General features: G+C 55.8%; 1 protein-coding gene across 1 annotated transcript; it reads left to right on the forward strand.

Annotated features, from left to right (window-relative positions):
- Positions 1-1,866: 1,866 nt before the first annotated feature.
- SH2B2 (SH2B adaptor protein 2) lies at positions 1,867-24,231 on the forward strand. Its single transcript, XM_057410780.1, has 9 exons — positions 1,867-1,991; positions 10,887-11,774; positions 14,807-14,908; positions 18,611-18,702; positions 20,689-20,780; positions 21,307-21,483; positions 21,597-21,790; positions 22,490-22,661; positions 23,082-24,231. The coding sequence occupies exons 2-9, from the start codon at positions 10,914-10,916 to the stop codon at positions 23,393-23,395; spliced, it is 2,004 nt and encodes a 667-aa protein (XP_057266763.1). The 5' UTR covers positions 1,867-1,991; positions 10,887-10,913; the 3' UTR covers positions 23,396-24,231.
- Positions 24,232-25,704: the final 1,473 nt, after the last annotated feature.

The following is a 25,704-nucleotide window of genomic DNA, read 5'->3' on the forward strand; positions in this document are numbered from 1 at the left end:
TTTGGAGGAAGACACAGAAAATGGTGCCTCACCGTGCAATAGCCCTACAGCCACCCTCCCTCCTTCCTGCACCCCCTGAGTGCCCTCAGACATCCAAAATCTCCCCACATTTCATCTCGCAGGGTAAGAGCATGGCAAGGGAGCATAAGAAACAAATACTAACAGGAATAAAAACCCACCCCCCTCCCCACCCCTTACATAACCAGCATTGTCTTAATCCTACAGGTGCTCCAAGAAGTGAAAGGGATTTGTTCCTCCTGCAAATCCTTTTTCTTTTCCCTGGTTGTTTTTTTTTTGGTGAGTCATCCTCATCCACCCATGGACACGATGGGGGGGGTGCGCAGGAGGCAGCCCCTGAGGATGTGACCTCGACTAAATCACTGCAAGCTCTCAGGGCCTTGGCTCCCCATGGTCTGTCCTGACCCCCTCGGCAGAGCAAGGGGCTTAGGGATGGGCCCTAGAAATACATCAGTGAAGGCCAGCGCTGGGGCTGGTCCCCCAACCAACACCCCCTTGAGAGCCCTGGGGATGTGGGGTGCTGGGGATCACCCCAAACTCCTTCACAGCACAAAAATGAGCTTTAGGGATGGGGATGCAGCGAGAAAAAGGCAGCTCCCCGTTCTTAGGCAGCCCCCTCCCAGGACTGGGGGGGGGGGGGGGTTGGGGGCGCTTGGGGTGCCCTATGAGGATTTGAGATGCCCTTTAGGGATTCGAGATGTCCCCCGAGCATCTGGAGTGCCCTGCAGGGATTTGGGGCGCCCTGGCAGACGCATCACCCCAGCACATGCGCAGGGATGGGGGAACGGCCCCATTCATGGGGTGCCTCCCCCCCGGGGTACCCGGGCGCATCGCATCGCGGCCCTTTCGCCGGGCCCGGTGGCGGGGGGCAACGGGACCCCGCGGGGCCGGGCGGGGCCCTTTAAAGCGGCGGGCGGTGGGAGGGGCGGGAGGCGGTGTTGCCGGGCGGTGCGGGGGGCGGCGGGGCAGAGCCGAGCCGGGAGCAGCGAGCGGAGAGCGCCGGGCCGGGTGAGCGCATCCCAGCGGGACCGGATGGCGGCGGGGGCCGGGGGTGGGGGGGAGGCCCCCTGAGTTCCCGGTTGTTCCCTCCCATCTCCGCCGCTGCCGGCCCCGGGGGGGGGGGGTCCCCGCTTGCAGGGGGAGAACGCGGAGCGCCCACACCCCCCCCCCCCTTCCGCCTCCCGTCTCTGCAGCGCGGCGGGGCTGCCCCGAGCCCCCCCCCCCCATCTCCTCCTTTATCTCCCCGCCGTGTCGCGGCCCCGGCTGGTTCCTGCCCCGCTCCCGGTGCGCATCGGCGCTGCTCCAGCCGGCCGAGACCCGGGGAGGGGGGGGGGGGGTCTGCGCTGCGGCGGAGGCAGATGCGGTGTGGGGTGGGGGGGGGAGCGGAACTCGGCGGGTCCCGGCGCGGTGCGGGGCCGGGGGGGATGCTCTGGATGGGGGTGAATGGGGTTAATCCTTGTTGTTTGCTCGGGCTGCGCATGGGGGTTGTGGGCCGGGCTGGGGGGGGCTGCGAGGGCTGCACGCACACCCCACACCCCCGTCCCGTCCGTCCCCCCCCCCCCCCTCCTCCAGTCTGGTCCTGGCAAGGGCAGAGCCCCTGTTTCCATGGGGCTGCGGGGACACCCGTGGGGGGAACTGCGGGTCCTGAGCTTCCCGTAACCCTGGGAGGCTGCGTGCATCATGTGAAGGCCTTGGGAAAGCAGAAGGACTTTCTCCATGGTCCTTCTGCTTATTTCTAGTTTCTGCTGAAGTGGATGCTGAGGCTGACGTGCCACAGAACTGGGACTTAGGGGTGAGGTGTCCCTGGGGATGATCATGCATGCTTTGCCTTACAGCCGCCCCCCCCTTCCCCCCCGAGTTGCTGTGGTCCCTCGTTCCGGTGTAGAAGTTCATCAGTTGAAGTTATGCGCTTGACCTGGAAGGACTGCGCTGCCGGCACCTTGAGGACCCTGTGAACTGGAAAGGGAGAGGAGGTAAAACTGCTCTGTCGTCCTAAAACCCCTGGGAGGCCCTGCCACTGCTCCTGTGAGGGGATGAGGAGCAGCGGAGGGAACTGGGGGTGGTTAGCCTGGAGAGAAGGAGGTTCAGGGGGACCTTATCACGCTCTAAAACTGCCTGAAAGGAGGTTGTAGTGAGGTGGGGTCTGTCTTCTCTCCCATGCTATAGGTAATAAGACAAGAAATGGCCTCAAGTTGCACCAGGGGAGGTTTGGACTCGGTATTAGGAAGAATATCCTCCCCAAAAGGGTTGTTGGGCACTGGCACAGGCTGCCCAGGGCAGTGATGGAGTCACCTCCCTGGAGGTATTTAACAGACGTGTAGATGTGGCACTGAGGGGCATGGGTTAATGCTGGAGTTGACAGTGCTGGGGTGACGATTGGGCTCAATGATCTGGGAGGTCTTTTCCAATCTTAACAATTCTCTGATTATTCAAACCTTCCCTGCATGGGGATTTTTGGTTTGGTGTGTTGGGAGAGGCATGGAGAAGGACCATGGTTGCAATGCTGGGCATCTGGGGCAGTGCTTCTTATTGCAAATAGTGACCCTAAACTGCCCAGGCTCTTCTGAAACGCTTTGTTTTCCTACCCTGGGGCCTTTGGCCATTATGCTTGCAGTTACAGGTGGTTGTAGCTGCCAGGAGATGTGCTTGGATGGGATTGTGAGTGTGAAATCCCCTCTTGAGTTCCTCTGTTGCTTCACAGTGCCTCTCCGTTGCTGTAACGCTGCAGTGCAGCCCAGGGTGGCTGTTGAATAACTGTCTCCTAAAAAAGTTGCATAATTCTTGCAGAGATGCTTCATCCTGTTGATGTGCTTTTGGGAAGGGTGGGAGTTTGCCTCCCGGTGTTTGGTGTCACCCAATGCAAGGGGACCGTTCTTGTGCCATCGAGTGGGACAAGTCAGTCCTGGGGGCTGCAGGATGGAGCCTCCTCTGTCTTGCTCTGGATGAGGCTTTTGGGTTAAACTCGCTGCCTTCTTTGAGTATAAGCTCGTTGGTTGTCCCAGGGGTGCTGTGGTTGCTTGACTGCTTCTCTTGACCATCAGGTCTGACCCCTCTTCTGGACAGGTTCAAGCACATTTCATGCACCCTCATGGCAGGGTTGTCTTGTCCAGCCTCCTCTTGTCCTTCCTCCTTGGAGCTAAATCACCCGTCTCCTCCAGATGAGGATGTTGCTGGGTAGTGCCCTTCCTCTTCCTCCTCCTCTTCTTCCTGGGGCAGGCAGAGAAACCTGATGGTGGTTGCACATCTGGACCTGCTGAATCAAGCTGGCGGGGATGCCCTGGGGCAGCACTGCCTTCCCTGCTCTTCTCCAGCCCAAAGGCCAGCAGAGCTGCTCCTGGCAGCTCTCCCCTCCTAGTGCCCCCACGTGTTGGTGCCCTCGCTTGCCCTTGGCAGCTTTCCCTGCCCATGGATGCCGGTGAGGTGGTGGGATAAGGGTTGGAGGCTTGTGCCTGGCTCAGTGCTCCGCTTCCTTGTGTGAGCAGAGGGAAACTGGGAACCCTGCCACTGCAGGGAGCGCCCGGTGTGCCCTCTGACTCCCAGGAATTACAGGTTTGAATCCCAGCTGGCTCCATCACAGCAGAGAGGAGGACAGGTTAACCCTAAAGGGAAGACTGCATCCCAGACCTGACTCTGGGGAAAGGGAAAACCTAAATGGCTTGGAGAATCTGCTTGCTGGGTGCAGGGTCAGGCTTGGGGCAAGGCTTGACTGGAGCCCTGCATCCATCCACAGATGCTTGCTGTGCTTCGGAAGGCAGGAGCAGGTCCATTCCCTGCTGCGTCAAGTCTTGGCAGCATTTGGCACACAAGACCCTGGGGCAGGAGAGGGGCTGTGGTGGCATTTCAGCAGGGCAGGGTCCTGTGGGAGCTTCAAGAAAGAGGCAGAGAAGTCAGATACAGCCTCTAAATCCCTCCCATGAGGTCACGGCCACCACGCTGGGTACGAAGCACTGCTTGCTTGGGAGCAAAGGGAGCAGGGATGCTTGAAGCTGACTCTCCAGCCAGGGAAGGCATCCGTAACAGGGTGTTTTGGCATCATCTGGTTGGGATGAGGGGTTCCAAAGCCCACTGGAATTTGTATGAGGTGTTTTGCTTAATACACCACTTAAGCAATTAGCAACGACTGTAGCAGTCCTGGGTAAGAACTGAATTTCCCCAGCTCAGATATCATTAGGCAGCAGTTTAACTCCGTTTGCAGGCGGGTATGAGGCAGGGATGTGTATGGGGAATTCCATCTGCAAATACAAAAACACAATAAGAAAATTCCATACGGACATATGTAACTTCATCCCATGTTTAGGATAATAAGAGAAAACCAGTCTTGGGGGGTTCTCTGCCACAAAGAAGGGGAGATCCTCGGCAGTGAGCCAGGATGGAGGCACACAGTGATGGCAATGCCATATGGGCATCCTGCACTGACCTATGCAGCTCACTCCCCATGAACACCCCTCCATGACATAGCAAATCTCCAGGGCAAGGGTAGTCTCTTTAAAAGAGCTTGCACTTGTTTTGGGAGCTGCAGTTGGGATTATACTGAGGGGCTTTTCCTTGAGTTTCAAATACATCCAGGGTGGTGAGTGAGCAGCTAAACCTCCCATTATACAGCACATCTAGCTCTGGGAAGGGATCACCCTGAAGTACCAGGGGTGGTGAGCGAGCAGCTAAAATGTCCTGTTATTTGGCACATTTGAGCCCAGGAAGGGTCCATCCCAAGGTACCAGGTCAGTGGTTAATACATAACGTGTGTGCATGACACCGTGCACCCCGCTGCGGTGCGGTCCAGCCTGGAGGTGGATGCGCATCTAGTTTTACACGGATGGGAAGCCGAGAGGAGGGTTTTGTTGTGGGCTGAGGGGCGGAAGGAAACATAGGCTTAGCGAGGGAAATGTGAGATTGCTTGGTTGGGGACAGGGCTTCGGCCGCTCCTCCTGGGAGGCTCTGCTATTGTGGTGGTTAAAAATAGACTTTGGACTGGTTAGACTGTTCTGTGGGAAGCTCCCCAGCTGGACATGGGCAGGTGAGGGAAAGGACGAGAGCCTCTGGCTTCCTTCATCAACAGCTTTATTTCATTTTAAGTTAGTTTTATATTCTCAACAAATACCCAGCTTTTCTTTTGGGGTTAAGAGAGTGTCTTTGCTTTGTTTCCAGCTACAACACACTGCCTCTAAGCCCCGGGCTACGTTCATGATGCCCCGCTGTAGCGATGCTTCGCACTGCATCCTGAGGTGGGAGGTTGGTACCGTTTGGGTACCACACCGGTGTACCCGGATCAGCGGCAGTGCTAAGTGGCCTGGGCGATGCTGCAGCCCTGCCCATGGGCTGGCAGCGTGGCTCCCTGCAAGCTGGATGGAATTACTCAGGGAAGAGATTATCTAAGATCCAGTGGATCTTGTCTATGAAGTTGTCTTTGTTTTCCAGCAGCTGTCAGCATGGGAGGTAGAATGTACACTGGGGGTGGGTTTTGGAGGGGAGGGAGGGAAAAAACACTGTGATATAAAGTTGGTCAGAACAGTGGGAAACGGAGAAAACCTCAGGTTTTGCTGGGGGACTGTCCTGGGCCTGGCAGGCTGGGTGCCTATGGGACAGAACTGTGTCTGTGTCCCCTCTGCAGCACCCAGGGGTCCCAGCTAGGAGCAGTGCCATGGGCTGGGGCCTTGCTCAGTAAGTCAGTGGCAGGATCTGGAGCTGAGCTGAGGACACAGCCCCCAAAGCCTGCTTTGCTTACAGGAGCACTGGTTCCTGCAGGGCTGGCATCAGGATGCAGAGCTGTGGGGAGACCATTGTCTGTGCAAGATGGGGGAAAAAAAATGTCATTTCTTGCCCATTTTCTCTTTGGAAGTCATCTCTTTTCAGTGCCTCTGCCCCAAAACACTGGCCTGGAAAATGGCCATACAATGCTGCTGGGTGCTTTGGGGGCATCTGTTTTGAGAGCTGGTCTGGCTAATGCTGTGGCTGGGGGAATCCTCATTGACCTGAGAAGCCTTTTCACTCCAGACAAATGTCTTCTGGGCTGCAGGTGCCAGGAGGACTCTGCAGTGCATCTGGGCAGGGAGTAAAAGCAGGTATTTAATAGGGGATTGGTTCAGGGAAAGTGGTTTGACCATGGAATTTGAGCCCAAAATGCTGTTCAATGAATATTTTAGTGGGATGGACAGTAAATGAGAGGAACAAAGATTGTTTCCATTTCTATCCGGTTCAGACAGCTGGTCTGATTTAAGCTCTATAGGGTATAAATAGAGCAACAAGGAGTGCAGAGAGCAACCAACTTCTCCCACCCTGGGGCTGTGGTGGGGATGGTAAGTGTGCCTGGAGGGGTGTGTAACGCGCGTAGAGACAGATAACTTTTGCATTCTTGCCTTATGGCTTTCGCTTCCTTAGCTCAGCCTCTGTGTGTGGTTAAAGCTCTGATGGGCCTTGAGGGCTGAGACCCTTCCCAGCCTCTCATGGTGGCAAAGGAAGCCTCTGGGAGGAGGTTGCTTGGTCTTTGCGTGCCTCAGGTGTCTGCTGTGGAAAGGGCGGGGGGGGTAAATCAGCTCCATGGCCAATGCATCCTCCATCCCTTTGGGCTTGCACTATAGCAGCAGAGACGATGCTCTCGCCTTCCTTCTGCCATCAGCTCCAAGCCCCACATGCTGCTCGCTCTGCTCCACCATCCCCAAGGGCAGTCCCCATCCTGGCTTTAGCTGTTTCCCAGCGCAGGCAGGAGCCAGGCTCCCTTGTGAGCTGCCAGCAGGGACCTGCCTGCCAGAAGCATCACCTCACAGCCCAGCTTTGCTCCGGGACCGGCTCGTGACTCGGGGATCTCCCCTGGCCCAGCACACTTGGGTCAGGCGCTTTGCTGGGGGGAGCAGGTGCCTGGGTTTCCTCACTCCGTTCCCATGGGATCGCCAGCCGGGGCTTTGAGTGGCATCGATCTTGCTGGAAGCCGAGCAGCTTGTTGGACTGGAGCAGCTGGATTGGAGCTGGAACCTCCTTCCCCCTGAGCCAGGCTCTTCCCTCCTCTCCTGCCTTGGCCCTGGGAGCTCTCCCGCTCACGTACGGATGGAGGGATGCAGGGATGGAGGGATGTGGGCTAGACTCTCATAACCTCCATCCAATTGTATTTTCCCCCTTGAATTTCAGACCGCTGTGGCGCAGCCTGCCTGCACCAGGCAGAAGGGGAACATCTCTTTATTAGGGTTGTTTCCTTAAATAAAGCCCTGGGAGCAAGTGCTGGGCTGGCTGTTCTGGCTATCCCATGACTAGCATTGCGCATTCGGGTTATTAACACCTCGTTCCTCCCCACATCTCTGGTTCAGCAAATCCCGGGGCCTTTGTCATCGCTCCCTGATTCCTGCTTCATCAGAGGCTCTCATTTCAGCCTGGGTTTCCCCATGGCCAATCCCCAGAAATCCTTTCTTTTCCTTCCTATTTAAACCTTTCCCAAATGACAGCAGCTGCAGAGCTCTGCCCTTTGAGGTGTTTGGGGACTCGTGTAGGTGGGTCAGGAGCCCATCACCAGCCTTAAGTCTCGGTTGCCAGTCTGTGGCTTCCCTCTGACAACAAACCTCCTCATTTTATATATCCCTGTGCCTGTCCTTGCATGTAACCCAGACCAGGGACTCAAGGCTGTGTCCCCTGTGCCAGTTCCAGAGCCAGCAGATAGCACCTCCAAAGGGATCTGGCTCCTCTGGGAGCACACTGCAACCCTCAATAAGCTGGGTTGGGAGCGGATGGCCCTTCCTTTATGAAAAGCAATCCTAGATCTGTTGCTTATTTCCATCCTGAGCCTGTTTTCATCTCGCTTCCACCGCTCTGCCCGGGATGCTGTCTGGGGCATGATAAGTTATTTCAAGAAGTGGGGCAGTGCTGTCAGTATGAAGGGGAGTGCAGGCACCGAGATTAAAGGTAAATCTATACAGATAATTGGGAGCCTGCTTCTGCATGAATCAGGTGAACGTGTACATGCAGGTGGTGATGGCTCTGTGCTCCCGGGGGGGCTGCCTCCAGGCATCCCCCATACTCCTGGCCTCTGCTGTTGGGTCCCTGCGCAGGGGGCTCGTGGACCTGCTGTGGGCAGGGTGATGGAGGCACAGCACAGGGCTGGTAATCCCCACCGCCGCCTCCTCAGACCTGCCAGATGTCTTTCCTCTAGGCTTCAGTTTTATAAATTGGCCTTTTAAAGTCTGTCATCCCCATGCAGATGAAAGGAAGATGCTGTGACATCTCTGTGTGCGTGTGTCTGAGCCTGGCTGCAGTGCCTGGATGGTGAGGGCTTTTTGTTTGGGTTTTATCTGGTTTTGAAGTGCCTTTTTTATCATCTTCTTTTTTGCCCTTAATCTCCCAGTCTGTTGCATCTTGCCTTCCCTGGTTTCGGGCAGGCAAGGCCTGCTCCATAGCACAGGTCCTCTCTGGAGACATGGATGGGGGGAAGTGTTCTCCCCTCATCTGCAGGGGTGACACCAGCAAAGCCCTGGGGCTTAACACCCCAGGCAGAGCTGAACTGCTCCCTTCTGGCAGATGCAATTAAACCCATCGCCATAGGGCTTCCTCTTTCCTCACCAAGTCCCTTGCTGCTCTTTTCCCTTTGCACCCTTTCCCCGTCCCTTGCTCTTGCTCTGCCTGCTTGGATCACCAGCAGGACATTCCTTTTCACCTCCCTTTTCTCCTGGCCCATGGCTCGGTGCTGGGGCAGCTCCTGGGCTGGTGGCAAGGAGCTGGGGCTGTGGATTTTAAAGGTGAAGGGCAGTAGCCACTGCCTCCAAAAGCTGTGTCTTTAAATTCTCTCCTTGGTGATGGATGGATGAGGAGGAATTGCATTTGCTCGATGGGGAACAAATAGCTTTGCATTTTTCTGTTGCTTTCCTCCTGCCTCCTGGGGAAATTGAGACACTGCTCCTAAACTGCAGGGATGTTTGGTTTTTATCCCAGCTGGCACGGATCCCTGCGAGCAGGGCTGCTCAGGTCTCAGGGAAAGCCCTGCAATGCTGGGGACAGCCTTGCCAGGGATTTCCGCCGGGGACTGGTGACCGCACTGTGGGATACAAGGGGGCAGTGATCACCCTGTGTGTGCCCTGTCCTCACTGCCTCCCTGGCACAGCCAGGGTGCTGAGCAGCATCCCTGTCTCAAAGGCGGGAAGATGCCGTGCATGGGGAGCAGAGATGCTGCTGAGGGGAAAGCTGTGTGGTCCTTACAAGACAGCAGAGGAGCCGAGCTCCCCGGCTCTGCCTCTCGAGCAGCTCAGGGTTTCTCTTTCAAGCGAGTGCTTTTGTTCTCTGTGTTTCTCCATTTGAGGGGGCTTGAGAGCCACTTCCAGGGTGGAGGTGCTCCCGGAGAGCTCAGGTGTTCCGTGCTGGCGGGTCAGGAAGCGTCTTGTCTCCATAGGGATGTGCTGGGGAAATAACAACGGGCTCCTGGCTCTGCATCGCAGTCTTCAGGGCTCAGTCCCAGCCGGGGCCTGGATCACAAGGAGCGGGTTAGCTCTGTCCCCAGTGCCCACCCTGATCCCATGGCTCGTGCAGTTCATCCGAGCAGTGATTAATTCTTGGCCATGTAAGCTGCTGCCGGGTTACTGCACGTGATTTACTGGCAGGGTAATCCCTCGCCAGCAAAAGAGCTGCTCTGGGAATGGAGAACAGCAAAATCCCTTCAGCTTCTGTTGGGTTGTGGTGGCTTTCTTTTCTCCTGTACCCTACCTACTCACTGGCCTTGGCCAAGGACCTGTCCCCGGGTTATCCATAACACCATGGTGCTCAGCAGGGAGGGTGAGGAGCAGGGGCTGAGCTCTGCGGCTCAGCTTGGTCTGATGGAGATGTGACCAGACAGGGAGGACTTGGCCGTGGCAGGGGGACACAAGAGCAGTGCCTGCCCCAGCTGAGATGAAGAGGCTCCGGGCTATAAAGCCTGGGAATGAGCAGTTCTGGCAGAGCCACCCAAAGCAGCAAGATCCGTGTCTCCTCTAATGAGCCTCTTAAAGAAAGAGGCTCATTAAAACTGATGTGGCAAAGGATCAGAGCAGAAACGGGCACGGAGAAAGGGAAGGACTGCCTGCTGGGTGTGGAGGGGAGGGTGCAGCCCTGTGTGCTCGTGTGGGTGCTGCTGAGACACCCAGTGCTCCCTCATCCCACGCTCAGGCAAAACACACAGGCGAGATTAATCCTGCTGGTGAATCCCTCAGGGCTGCTCCGGTTGGGGACTCCTTAGTGGTTTTATGAGAAATCAATACTGCTTTTGCATGGTCATAATCGTAAAATAAGTACAATTTATGGCTGCTGCCAGGGCCAAGCGTTTTTCCTGGTGTGCGAGGTGGAGAGGGAATGACACAAAAACACTTTCCCACAGCGTTTCTCTTTGCACCAGGGCTGCCAACCTGCTCTTACAAAGGCCCTGGAGCACAAGTGTGATGGGGAACGGCTGAGGGACCGGGGGGGGGCTCAGTCTGGGGAAGAGAAGGCTCAGGGGTGACCTTATCGCTCTTTATAACAATCTGAAAGGAGGGTGTAGTGATTTGGGGTCAGTCTCTTTTCCCAAGTAACAAGCGACAGGATAGGAAGAAATTTCCTCAAGCTGCACCAGGGCAGGTTTAGGTGGAGCTGAGGAACAATTCCTGCCCCAGAGGGTGCTCAGGCATTGGAACAGGCTGCCCAGGGCAGGGCTGCAGTCACCATCCCTGCAAGTGTTCACACCCCGTGGAGACAAGGCCCTCAGTGCCATGGGTCAGTGGTAGCCTTGGCAGTGCTGGGGAATGGTTGGATTTAAGATCCTCATTCCTTGATGATCTTAAAGCTGTTTTCCAACCCAACTGATTCTATGGTTCTACCCCCACGGGGGGGGACACCCCGTTTGGGGCGGGCTGCCCATGCCCATGCTGACGCTGTCCCTTGCCCCGCAGCCCGCTGGCAGGTGGAATGGGGCAGCCATGAACGGCGATGCCCTGTGCCAGGAGCCCTCCTCCCCGCTCCCCGACTGGAGGGAGTTCTGCGAGCTGCACGCGCAGGCGGCCGCCGTCGACTTCGCCCAGAAGTTCTGCCAGTTCCTGAAGGAGAACCCTCACTACGACACCCCCGGCGCAGAGGCTTCCTTCTCCCACCATTTCGCCGCCAACTTCTTGGACATCTTCAGCCTGGAGGTCAGCCGGGTGTTCGTGTCCGACTCGCCCACCAAATACCACATCGTGCCCTTCGTGGGGCTGCAGAACTGCCACGTCCCCTACGGGCGCGAGGTCGCGCCGAGGAAGGAGGAGACGTCCACGGAGTCACTGGACAGCATGGATGCCCCGCTGGGTGCTGGCCGGTACCTGAGCCCGGCACAGCAGGTACAGGCACGCAAGGTGTCCTCCTACGGCCAGTCCCGCAGCTCGGAGGATGTCTCCATCCACGCTGCCGCCAAGCCCAAGTTCAAGAAAGGCTTCTCCTTGAGGAACATGAGCTTGTGCGTGGTGGATGGCATGAAGGAGATGTGGCACCGCAAGTCCTCTCCGGAGCCGGGCGCCGAGGCTGCTCCCGGTGGCCGGAGAGCAGAGAGGGAGCCGTGGCCGGCCGGGGGCAAGGAGCCCGGTGACCCCCGGGAGAAATGGACCCACAAGCTGCGCCTGTCCAAGGTGCCCTCCTCCAAGGTGGAGCTGGTGGACATCCAGAGGGAGGGGACGCTGCGCTACATGGTGGCCGATGACACGAACTGTGTGGGGAGCTCGCAGTGGCAGAAGTGCCGCCTCCTGCTGCGGAAAGCGGTGAAGGTGGAAGGAGAGAGGTTCCTCCTCGAGTTTTATGTCCCTCCAAAGGTGAGTCCTGGCTTTTCTCCGCTCTTCTTCTGAGCCATTCAAGCAGCACTTGGGCTTTGCTGGAGGTTTCCACTGCTGAGCTGGGATGACTGGGTACCGTGAGGTTGAGATGTGAATGGATGGGACAGCATGGTTGAAACCCATCCAACCTGCAAGCCCCAATTGCTGCTGTTCACCACTTGAGCCCCCTCCTTCCCCACAGCCCCTGGGAGAGATGCTGAAACCTCTGCCTGGTCCTTTGTTCCCCAAGTATCTTGGTGGAAAACCTCATTCCCCCATTGAGACATGGGGTGTCCAGGCCATCCAGAGAGTTCCTTCTCTTCCCAACTTGTTGCAGAGATATGTGATTGAGCAATGGCTCCTGCAACAGCAGCCTGGCTGGGATCACTGCCTGGGCTTTATGCTTTAGATCTCGGAGGGTCACTAGCCCACTTTCTGAAAGCAGGTTTGGGTTTTGGTTTCCTTTCAAATATAATAATTCATTTGGAATAATTTTGCACCTGCAAGGTCTCCCCATGCTTCTGGTGATGGAGAAAGAGACACCAGTGATGCCCTCTGGGGCTGGAACATCACTACCATGGGTAGGGTTTGCAGCTCTCATCCCATACAGTCCCAGCTACACACCCTCCTGTGCAGAGAAACACTTATTATTACTATTATTATTACTACCCATAGTATCACTTTTTCTTGGCTGCATCTGTTCTTCTGTAACTTCAATGAAAGCTTCAAAAGCAGGAGCTGGCGCATCCTTGGCGCATCCTCCCTCTCCTTCTCACATGCATCCTTCCCTGCATGCGATGCAGGGAAACGTTGTCCCTGTTTTCCTGGGGGAAGGGCTGAGTGATGGAGCAATGCGCTCAAGAGATGTGGGCTATGAGACCTTCAGTCTCCTCCTTTGCCTTCCCTCCTTCTCCCGGGCTGAGCGAAGGGATGTGTTGCACTGCCTGTGCTAACGCAGTGATTGCGCCTTGTCTGCGCTGTGTGTTCTCCTCTCTGAAGAGCACAGGGCAAATAATGAGCTGTTCCCTGGGGCTTTACTGGCTGTATGTGCTGGTAATGAAATCTCCAGCTATTTAAGTACCTAGGGAAGAAAAACCTCATTTACTTCATCTTCTCCAGGACTTTCCCCACTTGCCTTTCAGCCCCTGGTAGCAAAGCTGGGCCAACACGAGCCCTCATGCCAGGCATGCACCAGGGGCTGCTGCTCCATGGGTCTCTGTGCTCTAAACCCCAGTAACCCTCGGTTTGGTAGAGGAATACAGCTATACATATGGATGGCATCAGCATTTTCTGTTTTCTGAGGCCAAGATGAACCTTGGCACTGGTGGTGTTAGTTGGTGCCTCTCACCTATTCATTACATCTTCCCTGATAAAATACAAACATGAGTTTAAACTGAAGTGCATCCCTCTAAAGAGCAGCTCAGCACTGGTATGGGTGATGTGCATCACTGGTAGCTGGCTCTGGGCTTAATCAGCCCAGGGACTGCACCAGATCCACCTGGAAGGAAACCACTGTGTCCATGGCACGATGCGCGGAGGATCTGGTGGACCAGTGTATCAGCTGGTCCAAAGGGACGATGCACTCAGGGTAAAATGGAACAGCTTCTGCCCTTAAAACATTTGAGAGAGTGCTGAGAGAGGGATTTATTTCTTAAGTGATTCTTGATTTGCCTCTAAAAATCCATTTTGAAATGATTTTATGGCAACTTTTATGAACGTTGTCTGCTCTTCTGTTACAGTCACACCCTGCCTTGCTTTACAGCTTTCCCCCCTCATCCCATCTTGCTTTCCATCTGGCAAACGATTCAGCTGTAAAAGTGGCACCAGTCTGGCACAGCTGGAGGAAAACAGCTTTTTTGCTTCAGCAGCCCCACAGCCTTGTTTTTGTTTAGGCCCTACAAAAACTATGCTCATCCCTTTTAAACCTTTAAAGGGAAGAGCCCTCCTGGAGAAGACCCTTTTCTGGCTCCCGGTGAATTAACACCGTTTTGTTCTCTTTCAAAGCAGCTGCCTCCTCCTTTCTGACCCTCTCCCATGCAAACACCAAGATGGAAAAATTCCCCAGGGCAGGATGAGCCTGGAGGCAGCACTGGGGCCCCGGGGCTGGTGGAAAGGAGACATCCCAGAGGGGAAAAAGCAGTTCCTGTTCTGTTTCTTAGATTTATTTATCTTCCCCCCCCCAAAATGGGAACTGAACACAGCGTTGGTAACCTGCACCCACCCCCTGCACTCAGTGCACCAAGTGCACGTTTCAGTGACTATATCACATCTCTGCTTCCCACAGCTGTGATGCTCCAAATCCCAGAGTCCTGAATCCTGGAGCCCCGGAGGGTCCTGGACCTGGGAAGCAGCTCCAAGAGCTCCTTTGGGGGGAATTGTTATAATTAAAGCAAATATCTGGGGAATTTGTGGCTCAGCAGAGTGGGAGGCACCGGGTCCTGCCCCCGCATTGAGGCTGCAGCGGGTGCGGGGGGCCCTTGGGGAAATTCACTTGTCTTTCTTTAATGTAATTAATTACCTTTATTAAAATAATTAATGACACTCGCCTGTGTTGCTCAGGCTGCTGCATTGTGGCTTCTCTGTTGAAATGCCACTCCTGTGCTGGATAAACCGGGTGTCTTCCTGGGCTGCTTTCCACATAGGAAGCATCCCCCATCAGATAACACAGCTCTCTCACAGGATATCTCCATAGGGAGAGGGCTTAAAAAGGAGAGGAATAAATGGTCTTGGCAGAGCTGGCGGATCAGTCTGCGCTGGAGAAAGGGGAGGTTTGGCAGTTAAATGCACTAACCTCACTGTCTGCCACTGGGCCTCCTCTTGGCTTCATTCAAAGAGCTTGGAGTTCTCAGGCACGTTAGGGAAATCAATGCTTTCCCCCCTGCAGTGTAATAACTGTGCAGGCTGAGGCGTGAGCTTGCCTCCAAGAGCCACATCGTGTCGTCCCCCAGGACAGTTTGATTCAATTGAGTGACTTTTTCTTATTATTTATTGATTTCTTTTAATTATTTTCCCTTTGTTTTTATTTTTCCCAGGCTTCCAAGCCCAAGGTGAGCATCCCGCTGTCGGCCATCATCGAGGTCCGCACCACCATGCCGCTGGAGATGCCCGACAAAGACAACACCTTCGTCCTAAAGGTGAGAGCAGGGTGGCAGTGGTGTGTTATCCCGATAGGAACACCATCTGTGCCTGCATCCAGCCCCCACTGCAGGGATACTCCGTCCCCAAGGGAATCGTTGTCTTGGCTTTCAGAGCTGAGATGCTTACAGCACTAATGGTCCCCATGGGATTCCTGCCTTCCCTCTCTGTGTTGTGTCCCCCCCCAAATGATGCAGCCTCCACCTGATGCCTGGGTATTTTGGGATCAAGCTGTTTGCCTGGCTTTTACCATGGGGTTTTGCTTCTCCATGTCACCAGGAGATGGGTTAAATCAGTGTCCAGAGACAACCTGCAAAGGAAAAACACCCTTTGGTGTGGCTGCCTGTGGTTTTGTGACTGCTGCTGCCCCAGATTGAACATGGGATGCCCCACGCTGCACATGGTGGCTATTTCATTGACAAAGAGCAATGGGAATGGCTGTGCAGGGCCACCAAGGCCCTGGGGATCAACCACCCCACGTAGGTCTGGGGCATGGGCAGAATGTGGAAGTCCCTCTGCAGAAAGAGTTTTCCCTATCACACAATTACTGAGCTCAATGCTCCCTCCTGCTCTGCTGGAAGGCAGCAGCCCATCACAGCAAATTGGGGCTGCATTTCAGTGTCCTGGCTCGGGGCATGACATGCCACCATGATGATGGACATGTTGTTAGGAATGGCATTTCTCTCCAGCTAATGAGGCTGTGCCTCCCTGCTCATGCTAATGGACTTGTGCTCTCCATCAGAGCTGTCTGACGTGCACGGCTGGAAACTGGCACATGGATACTGGGGGAGCACCAGCAGTCTGAGGATTTCTGTCCTACCTCTGCTAAAGAAAACCCCTTTGCCCGATGCTTCTCCCTAAAATCACGTGCCCCCACCACACATTCCTTTGGCAAGTAGCTCTGTACCAAACCCAGCTCCTTGCAAAGGTCCCACACCTTCTCCTGGCAGCCTCCTCCAGGACATCCTCCCTGCCCAAGGCTTATTGCTGTTCATCCTCAACCTCTGCTGTGGTCAGTGTCCAGCATGGACATGGAGGCTAATCTAGCTGTTGTCTTCTGTGCCTCAAAGACCAACCTCATGTGTCTACTCCTCTCCAGACTGACCAGACCAGGGTGGTCCATGCTTTCCTTGTGGGCTCTGGAGAGAGAATTCCCCAAAGCATTTGTGGTGCCGTGGCCAGCAGCAGATGGGAAGGATTGCTTCCCCTTTGATTGCTTCCCCTTTCTTCTTCCTCTTTTCCCAGCCCAAGTTGATCCAGTTGCTTTCTTGCACCCTGATGATGCTGTTGATTCACACGCAGCTTGTGGGCTGGTATAACCCCTCAGTGCTTTCTGCAGAACTGCTCCAGAGTGGTGGTTCCCCAACCCAAGCGCCCGTAGTGATCAGTGTGAGCCCAGAGCTCGCCTGTGTCCTTGAGCTGGAGGCTGGTTTCAGCTCTTCCTTTCACTGAGCATTTCTCAGCTCTTCCACAAGTTCATTTGAATTCTCACTTCATCTTCCAACACACTCGCAGCGTGGTGTCATCCATGAATTGATTAGGCATCCTTGCTCTGCTTTTGTCCTAATCATTATGGAAGAGCAGCACGCATGAAGAGTCTTTGATGTGAAACGTGAAGGAGCTTCTGAGCGCATCCCTCAGCTTTGACCATTAGCCATCAGTAAGCCATTAACCATTGATAACTGCGTTTGGAATACATCAGCTACTCCCAATCATGCTTTCTCAAGCCTCATCCCAGCCGTGTGTTGCTCCCCTGCTTGCTGGTGTGTCACATCAGTGTGACACTGCTTCTCCCCACCCCTGGGTCCATCACAAGCATGAGCAGATGGGTTTGACAGGGTCCTGGCAGATTCCTGCTGGGGGGTATTCAGCTCTGGGGTGCTTCCCTGCTGCCTGTGGATGGTTCATTTCTTGTGCTGCTGGAGGCAGGCTCTGGGCTTGTCCTCTTCTCATCTTCTGGAGCCAGACTTGCTCTCTCCACTCCCCCTGCTTACAGCTCTGTGATGGCTTCAGCCATTTCTTTAATTACCCTTGGGAATGCTCCAAACCTCGATGGTCTGGAAGTGCCTGATTTACCAGGTACCCTCCTGCCCCATCCTGGCTAGGGCACTTGCCCTGCTGTGGGGTTAATTGATGCAATCGATCCTTTGAGCAGCCAGTGCAGCACTGAGCCTTTGCCCTCCCCTCCCAGCTGTCAGCACAGGATTGCTTCTCCCTATTCCTGACGTCCCTTGTTAGTTATAATTCCTTTTGTGCCCTGGCCCTTCTTGCTGGGACATCTTATTTTCACTCTTTTCCATCCCCCTTTGCTGTCTGGACTCGCAGAGGCAGTGAACCACCCCTCAGTTCCAGGGTACAGATTAGATGGGTAAGAAAGGGATCTGGATGCTGTGGTTTCCCCACTGCTTTTCCCTTATGGGACTGATCCAAAGCCCAGTCTCAACCTTCACATGCAGGTTATGATGGGTAGAAAACCCCCTGCCTTGTTCAGGGAGGTTACACTGCCAAGTTGCCTAAAAATGAGCAGGCAGCCTGTCCCCAGCATGCACCAGACACCAAGCACAGGCAGTTTTTCCATTGCACAAGCAGGCACTTGCAAAACACCCAAGCCCTGCACGTGCTTCACTTGCTGTCATGCTCTGCATGAGAGAGCAGCCCTGTCTCCCACGTCAGCTCCATGCATTGCCCTCAGAAAGACAGAGAGGCTCCTTTGCTCTGATTAAACAAAATGGGGGGGGGCAATGGGGGGAATCTTTGCTGTTTCCTTCCTTCTGTCTGGGGCAGGATCCCCCGTGCACAGCCCCAGGCTGCAGCAGGGGAGCAGGTTGCTGCTCAGCCCTAACCCAGGCACTGGCACTGCTTATTTCCAGGACAGTGATTCAGTTGTTTGTGATTAATTTAATTTGCCAGGAGGCTGTCTCGGCTGGGAATGTGATACCCTCCTGGAATCAGGGCTGCCGCACCAACTCGGGAATGTGATGTAGAAGGGGTCCACAAGGGATGCAGGGAAACCTGCCAGCATCACGCAGCATCGCGTGGCACGGCTTCTGAGCCCCCTGCTTTGTGGCTGATGCAGGGCTTTTGGGTCCTCCCTGGCCCCAGAAAGGCCTGGCTCCTTTGGGCTTGCAATGTTAGGGGCTCTGGTGCATCCTGATGATGGGGTTTAGTATTGTTTTTCCTCAGTTGGAGTGGGTTTTGCTCCCACCCTGCTGCAGTCAGAAATTGGAAGCCTCATGAGCCAGCAGGAAGAGAATATAAGAGGAGAGATTTAAAACTCTTGGGTTTAGGGGTCTGGCAGGATTTGGGGCAGAGAGCAGCATGGCTTCTTCTCTTCCTGTGCAGGTGTAGCTCTTGGGGGGACACTGAGGCACCCCAGAAGCGAGGGATGCTGTCTGTGCTGGTGCCTGGTGCTGTGTGCCCTCGGTGCCATCAGCCAGGGGTGGTTTTGCCATGGAGCCATAAAAACCCTGTGGTACATTTGCTGGTACTGGCAGGTTGGGGATTTTTCTTCAAGCCCCAGCTTTGATCAGGGGTCACCCTTGGACACCCCAAAGCACTTCTATGGTCACCCCTCAGCATCACCTTACTGGGATGAGACAGAGCACTTATCCTCTCCAAGCAACAGGTGAATGTGGGGCTCCGGTTGGGTTATAGGGTGGGTGGCAGGACCCCAGCCTGACACTGTCTTGCATTGCCTGCAGGTGGAGAACGGGGCTGAGTACATCCTGGAGACCATCGACTCGCTGCAGAAGCACTCCTGGGTGGCAGATATCCAGGACTGCATTGACCCTGGGTAAGCCTTGTGAGAGGATGGATGGTGCTGGGCAGGGACGGTGCCCGTGCCACCGAGCATGGGTTATTGCCACTGATGCAATTCTTGGTGCTTGGGTCATTGCAGAAAGTCCCTGACACACACCATAGCCAGGAGGCAAAGTCAGCAGCCTGTGGATGTCAGAGGTGCAGCCTCGCAGAGCACTCCCTGCTTGCTCACCCTTTCCTGCTCCACATTGCCTCTGCACAGCAAAGGCAACTGGGAATAGAGCCCTCAATGTGGGAAGCTCCTAACACCCACCTTCTGAAGCTTTTATACTGTAGCTGAGCTATTTTCCACGTGTGTTTTCCAGTTATCCATAGTATATTTAAGATTCTGCTGGCTTAAACGGGTTATTTGTGTTTTGATCATGGTGCCATTGGCACTGCTATTGGAGTTACAACAACTTGGCCAAAACTTCTCATCTGCTGCTTCATCAGCCTGTGCAGCAGACTGCATGTTAGGGAAGTTTGTGTGCCTGGTGCTGCTCCCTTCAACGGGCTCAGACACGTCTGGTCCCAAGGAGGCAGGATCAGCCCAAGCTCTGCATGGGCTCTGGGAATCCCTGGTGCTGCCTTTCGTGGCACAGCTTTGGAAGAACAAGGTGTTCAAGCTTGCTTGGGGAGGACCCAGCCACCTCCAGGCTGGCTTTGCCCCCTTCTGCTTGAAAGACACAGTTTGGGCATTATGGGGCCAGCGACCCTGGAAGGCTGCATCCCACAGGGAGGATGCACGGATGCACCCCAGGTCCGTGCTCCTCAGCTCCTTTTGCTGTGTTTCAAACTGGATAACACAAGAAGTGACACTGCTGGTGGAGGCGACGCTGGGAAACATCCCTTGCTTCCCCCGTGCATGTCTCAGCGCTGGTTTTCCAGCCAGAGCCATGCTCTCCTCACACTGCTGGCAGCCTCCCAGCCTCTTCTGTTTGCTTAGCACCCAGTGCAGTCCCGCTCTGGCCTCCGGACGTGACTGTAAAGCAAATAATAATGAACTCCAGAGCAAATACTAATGAGCTGTTTAATCCACCGACACACGCTCGGTGCCAAGAACGACGCCGTGGTCGGCTCCCCATGCTTTTGCCAAGGGCTGGAGCCCATCGATGGCTTTTCTGCACAGCGCTGCTGGTTTTGGTTTCCTTCCTCCCTCCTTGTTTTTAGCCATCTGCAGCTGAATGGCTCCCAGTGGCTGATTCACTTACTGGCCACTCAATAATTCAGCAGCTCCCTCGTGAGCCGTTACCACGAACGCAGCCGCTTCCTCGCTGTCTGTGCCCACGTGGCTGCCGTTCAGCAGGAGCAGCCAAGAGCCGGGATAAAAATAGGCTCTGGAGCAAGCGTGTGGGGTGTTTGCACAAGAAGGGTGCTGAAGTGCACGGAGAGGGTAACTGGGATGCTCTCTGTGGGGCTGCGCTGCTGCGGCCACCCCCTTGCGCTGTCCCCAGTCGCTGTCTCTGTTCCTGCCATGGTTTCTTGATGCCTTTTAGGGATGTAATTCTTGTGGGCTCCTAATTCCCTTTGTGGAGGGTGAAAGCGAAAGCACCTCGGGTGGAAGTTGGTGGTGGGAGCATGCGTGTGTGTATGTGTATGGATGTCTTCCAAAGCAAAGGCTGAAAGTCAAGGTAATGGATTTCCATTCAAACCAGCCAGGTTGCAGCAAAATACCAGAGCAAGGGCTGACAGGCATGACCCATGTAGTGAGGGCTTTCAAGGGTTTAACCCCTTCCATGCCAGTTTCTGACCCCACCAAAGCCACGTTGTTTGCAAGCTGTTCTGCCCCTTGGTGCTGTGGGGGCTTCTGTCCACGGCAGCCCCTCCAGGAGGATGCAAGGAGCACCGGGATGTGCTCCTGGATCACAGCTGGAATTCTGAACCCCATTGCATGCCTGTGAGCGGCGGTGCCACGTGTCTGTGTGTGTGTCTGCAGCGTGGCAGCCAGCGAGTGACCGTCTGCTCTGTGCTCTGCCCCCAGGGACAGCGGGGACGACATCGAGCTGGCATCCTGCGTGCAGGGAGCCTGTCTGCCGGGCAGGGTGTCCTGCAGCTGCGAGTTCCTGGCTGATGGTAAGGGTCTGCGCAGGGCGGGCATCTCTGGGTGCCAGCTCTGGTTTGGAGGGGACCAAAAGTGAGCGAGCCTGAAGTTGGTGCTGTGGGGATGGATCGTCCTCTGTCCATCGCCTTCCTCACACTTGCCTTTGCCCTGGGGAGCTGGTCCACCCCTGTTGAAGGCATCAATGTTGCCCCTGTGCATCCTGGTATGTGCAGAAAATCAAGTCCCTGGGGTCTTGCAGGCACTGGGGTCTCTGGGTCCCAGCGAGTAGTCTCCCCTTGCACAGCCCCACCTCATCTCTGTACCAAAATCCACCACATCTGTGCCTGCCATACCGGTTGCACCAGGGGAATGACCCCCAGCACAGGCTGAAAGCGAGCTGGGAGCCCCTCAGGCTGTGACCAGAGCCATAACGTAGCCCTGAGATGTCCCCAAGAGCCAGAGGTGCTCCAGTGTGGTTGCCTTCAGAGCAGGTCAGCTCCAGCCTTATCCAGTGATGGTGGGTGATGCTGACCCATCCCTCTGCAAACTCCCTTCCAGATGTGCCCAGGCCTCCAGACAGATGTGCCCTGCCCGGGGCTCACACCACCACCACGGCCCCCGCTGTCCCTGCACCCCACGGCCGGGGCAGAGACTCCTTGGGGGAGCTCCTGGCACACGTCCCACTGGAGAGCTTCCTGCAGACACTGGAGTCCTCCCCCAGCGGGCACCTCACAGGTACCGGGATGCGGGATGCGAGCCCAGAGCCTCGCTCTTGGGACTGTGCAGGGGAAGGGGTGGGAGAGGTGACATCCGGGCGCTCCCTAACCCCCTGCTGTCCCTGCGGCCAGGGGAGGACAGCGAGGCGGAAGCGGAGATCAACCTCTCGGCCTTCCCCTGGTTCCATGGGACACTGTCACGGATCAAGGCGGCTCAGCTGGTGCTGCTGGGGGGTGCCCGGAGCCACGGCTTGTTCGTCATCCGGCAGAGCGAAACGCGGCCCGGGGAGTACGTGCTCACCTTCAACTTCCAGGGGAAAGCCAAGGTGGGTGTCCTCAATGTCAGCGCCAGCCCTGCCCAGCACCCCGGGCTCCTTCCCACCCTCCTGGGGCTCTGCGAGCAAGTGGAAGCCATATGGTGACCCCAAACACTGCATCCCAACAGGGCATCCTTTGGGACCACTTGCCCTTGTACCCCAAGAGCCCTCTGCACCCTGCCCAGCCCCTTCAGCACTTTCCAGCTGGATCACTGCCTGCTACACAGGCATAAGGTTAAATGCCCCATGGGAGCCTGGCGCATCAACCCCTGCCCTCTTCTTGTCTGCTCCATGTCCTAAAGTACATGGATATGCTATAGAAAGCAGCCCATGTGCAGTTTTCTGCTGGATCCCTTTTCCATCAGTGCACGCAGTTGAGGTATAACCTGTCCTGAAGTAGTAGCTCAGGTGGGATGTGGGCTTCCCTAGGCTGTCTCTGTCACTGTGATTGGAGCTGCGGCCCCTCAGCTGCACCCAGCCACCCTTCTCTGACTGCTTCTATATGGTGCTCATCACCAAGAGGGGACAAACTACTGGGGCTGCAGCAAGTGGGGTTTTGCAGGAAACACCCTGCAGCAGGAGAACACTATGGGAAAATAGCAAGTCCTGTGTAAGGAGCAAACCTCCCTTGGCTGATGGAGGTGGCTCATCTGCTGATTGCAAGGGTGAGCATCACCTTGGCTCACCCCCTGTCCCCTGCGCTTGCAGCACCTCCGCTTGTCACTGAACGAGAGCGGGCAGTGCCACGTGCAGCACCTCTGGTTCCAGACCATCTTTGACATGCTGCGCCACTTCCACACGCACCCCATCCCTCTGGAGTCGGGTGGTGCGGCTGACATCACCCTCCGCAGCTACGTCGTGGCCCAGAGCCCGCTGCCTGGTAGGTGCTGGGGCTGTGCAGGGCCATGGGTGCACGTGGAGGGCTGGGCTGGGGTCTTACGTGGACCTAAAGGGGATCGATCCCTGGGATTTCTCCACTGATCCCTGCCCTAAAGCTGTGCCCGTGCTGGTGTGCGTGGCTTTGACGATGCACCAGGATAGATATTATCCCACTGAAGGTGAATGCACAGTGCCTGTGTGTCCCTGGCTGTGGATATCAGTCCCCTGGCTTGGGCAGGAGGGGAGCAGTGGGGTCTGTGGAGCCTGGAGCATCCCGCTCTGCTGGGAGAGGGTGGCCAAGGGCAGGGGAAGGACAGGGTCAAGGATGGAGAGGGTGAGAATGGGAAGGTGCCAGTGAGGGAGTGGGAGGGCCAAGCCCCCAGGCAGCACTGGAGGGGTCAAGCTCCTGTCTCCCTTGCAGATGCTGGCCCCCCACCAGCCCTTGTGTCCCAGCCGCCAGGGTGCCGGCTCGACCTGCCACCTCCACACTACTTCTGCAGCACAGCACCCAGCGGCCCGCCAGCCCCACCGCCTGCCGAAGGGGTGGCTGTGGCCCCCGCTGCCACCGTCCCTGCACCCTACCACCGCCTGGAGGGTGCCCTGGGCCCCCGGAGCCGCAGTGACAGCGTGGAGCGCCGGCCGGAGCCCCCCGCCGCCAGTGCTGAGGACTACCATGATGCTGACAGTGCCCGGAGCCGGACCCGGGCGGTGGAAAACCAGTACTCCTTCTACTGAGCATCCCCTTGCTCTGGGGCTGGATGGTGGGGGGGGGAAGCGGGGTACCTGCACCCCTCATTGCTGCACCAGCCTCGCCACCTCCTCCTGCCACCACCGGCGTGTCCTTCTTGCTCCCTGCCACTTCTGGGAGCCGTGTCAGCAGTGGGCAATGTCCCGGCTGGACCTGGTGCCAGCCCCAAGGTTGGGGCAGTGCTGGAGGTTTGGGAGGCTGAAAGTGTCAGTGCCATTTCAGAGCTTGCAGGCTCTTTTCTTTCCCTCTGGTCCAGGAGCTCTGCCAGGGCCAAGCATCCCTGGGGATGCCCATCATGGGAAGGCAGCCCAAAGCTGTGCCAGGCTCCATCCTCCAGCCAAAGGACCTCACACGTTCCCTCTGGTGTGAAAGCCCAGCATGGGCAACATCCCTTCTGGTACCATCACCCCGCAGCCCAGCTGCTGAGGGGCTCTGATGGTTTAGGATGACCATGGAGATGGCAGATCCCCATGCAGAGGCTTGTCTTGAGTTGTGAGGGTTTATCCAGGCTGGCTTTCAGGCTCCCTCTGGGGCACACATTTCCCATCCTCTGCCAGGAGAAGGTTTTTTCCAAAGCTTAATGAATTGCATTTGAGGAAGGTTTTTCTGCTGTCCTGCCTCTTCTGTTCCTTTGTCCTTTCTCTCCTTGCTCTACCTTTCTCCTCCTTTCTTCTCTTTCCCTTTCTTCCTCCCTTTCTTCTTTGCTTTTCAAAACCTAAGCTCTCTCCAAGGGCATCAGCTCAACCTTCTGCCTTCTCCCTACCACAGCTAGGCAGTGTTTTTCATTGCTTAAGGCAGACCTGCACAAACATGGCAACACCCCTCTTTGCATCAGTTGTTAGTCATTCGGGATGGCTTGGGGTGGTCAGACAGAGGTGAGGGGCAGCCTTGTACTGTAGGCTGGGCTCCTGGGAATGAAAACATTACACATGTGCAGTTAGATGCTATTGAAGGTTGGGGTTCTTCTTGGAGAAATAGAAATACCCAGGAAAAGCAAAAAGAATGGGGCCAGAGGCAGCCAGCCATCGGGACTGCCCTTGCCATGGCTGAAGTCCCTCCCTGGCAGGTGTAAAACGCTGCCAGTGATGGTTATAGCAGCCCTGGACCAGGCACTGCAGCAATCACTGCTGCTTGGTGGCTTTCTACTCCACCAGTACAGCCAAATGCATCTATAGCAGGAAAAGGAGGTCCCCTGATAGAGATGAGCCTTGGAAGAGAGCATAGAGCCAAAACCTGCTGTGGCATTGGGGTGGTTTTACAGGATGTCTCGTGTGGGGTGGGAGACCCTCCGACAGGGCAGCTTCGCTTGCATGTCCTTCTTGGTTTGCCTCACACAGCTTGTCTTACCCATCACCAGGACTCCTGGCTCCTCACGTGGCTGCCAGGCCTGGGTGGCAATGCCAGCAGAACCTGAGTGAGGTGGCTTGGAAGTGTCTGGATAGGTCTCCAGGTAAAGGCTGTCAGTGCAAAGAGAGGTACGAGCCAAAGCCCCTTGAATTTGCCTGTAGTGTTGGGTTGGGTCAGTATTGGTTTTCTAGGTGCCTTCTATCCTGAGTTAGCAAAGTACTGCAGTCACTTGTCTTTCCCACTTCAAGAGGGCAGGAAAGGCATCTCCAAGGCTTCCTGCCACCTCCTGCAATGTGAGAGCTGCCTTTCTGGCCCATGGGTGTGTGCGATGAGGCCTGGTAGATCTCATTCCTGCAGCAAATGCCTCCTTCTCCCTAAATGCACGGCCCCTTAGAGGGCAGCGGGAGCAGTTTCCTCTGGCAGAGATATTTCATCTTCTTCAGCACAGCTAAACCCAGCTTGGAGGAGCCCATGCAGCATGGAGAGGCCAAATGCTCTTGGTCGATGGGCTTAACATGGACCTGCTTCCTTCACACACGTGGTGAATGAGGGGGGGGAGGGATACATCTGAATGCAGCTCTTGTTCTTCAGTGAGGTCCCAAGGGGCCAGGTAGTTGTGGGTGGGAGAACTGCCTTATAGCCCTTCAGATGGTGGCTGTTTTTTTTTCTGCATCACAGGATAGGAAAAGGAGAGGGAAGCAATGATCTGCAAGCAAAACTGTTCATTTGTAAATAGGGAAGAGTCTGGAAGAGTTTACTGTTGTGTAGAATAAATTAATTTTATTTAAAAAAGCCAAAAGGGACTTGTTAAACAAATGGAGACCTCAAGTTCCAGTTTTAAAATAAAATCACTTGCAAAAAGGACAGCACATGAGCTTGGGCCTTTGCTGCTTTGCTACAAGAAGAAGAGAGGGAAGGAGAGGATGCTGTCATGTCGCATGTGTGTACC

The sequence above is a fragment of the Pezoporus wallicus genome, unplaced genomic scaffold, assembly GCF_028554395.1.
Source record: "Pezoporus wallicus isolate ANWC-B61680 ecotype Strahan unplaced genomic scaffold, APGP_CSIRO_Pwel_v1 contig_8705, whole genome shotgun sequence".
Lineage (NCBI taxonomy): Eukaryota > Metazoa > Chordata > Aves > Psittaciformes > Psittacidae > Pezoporus > Pezoporus wallicus.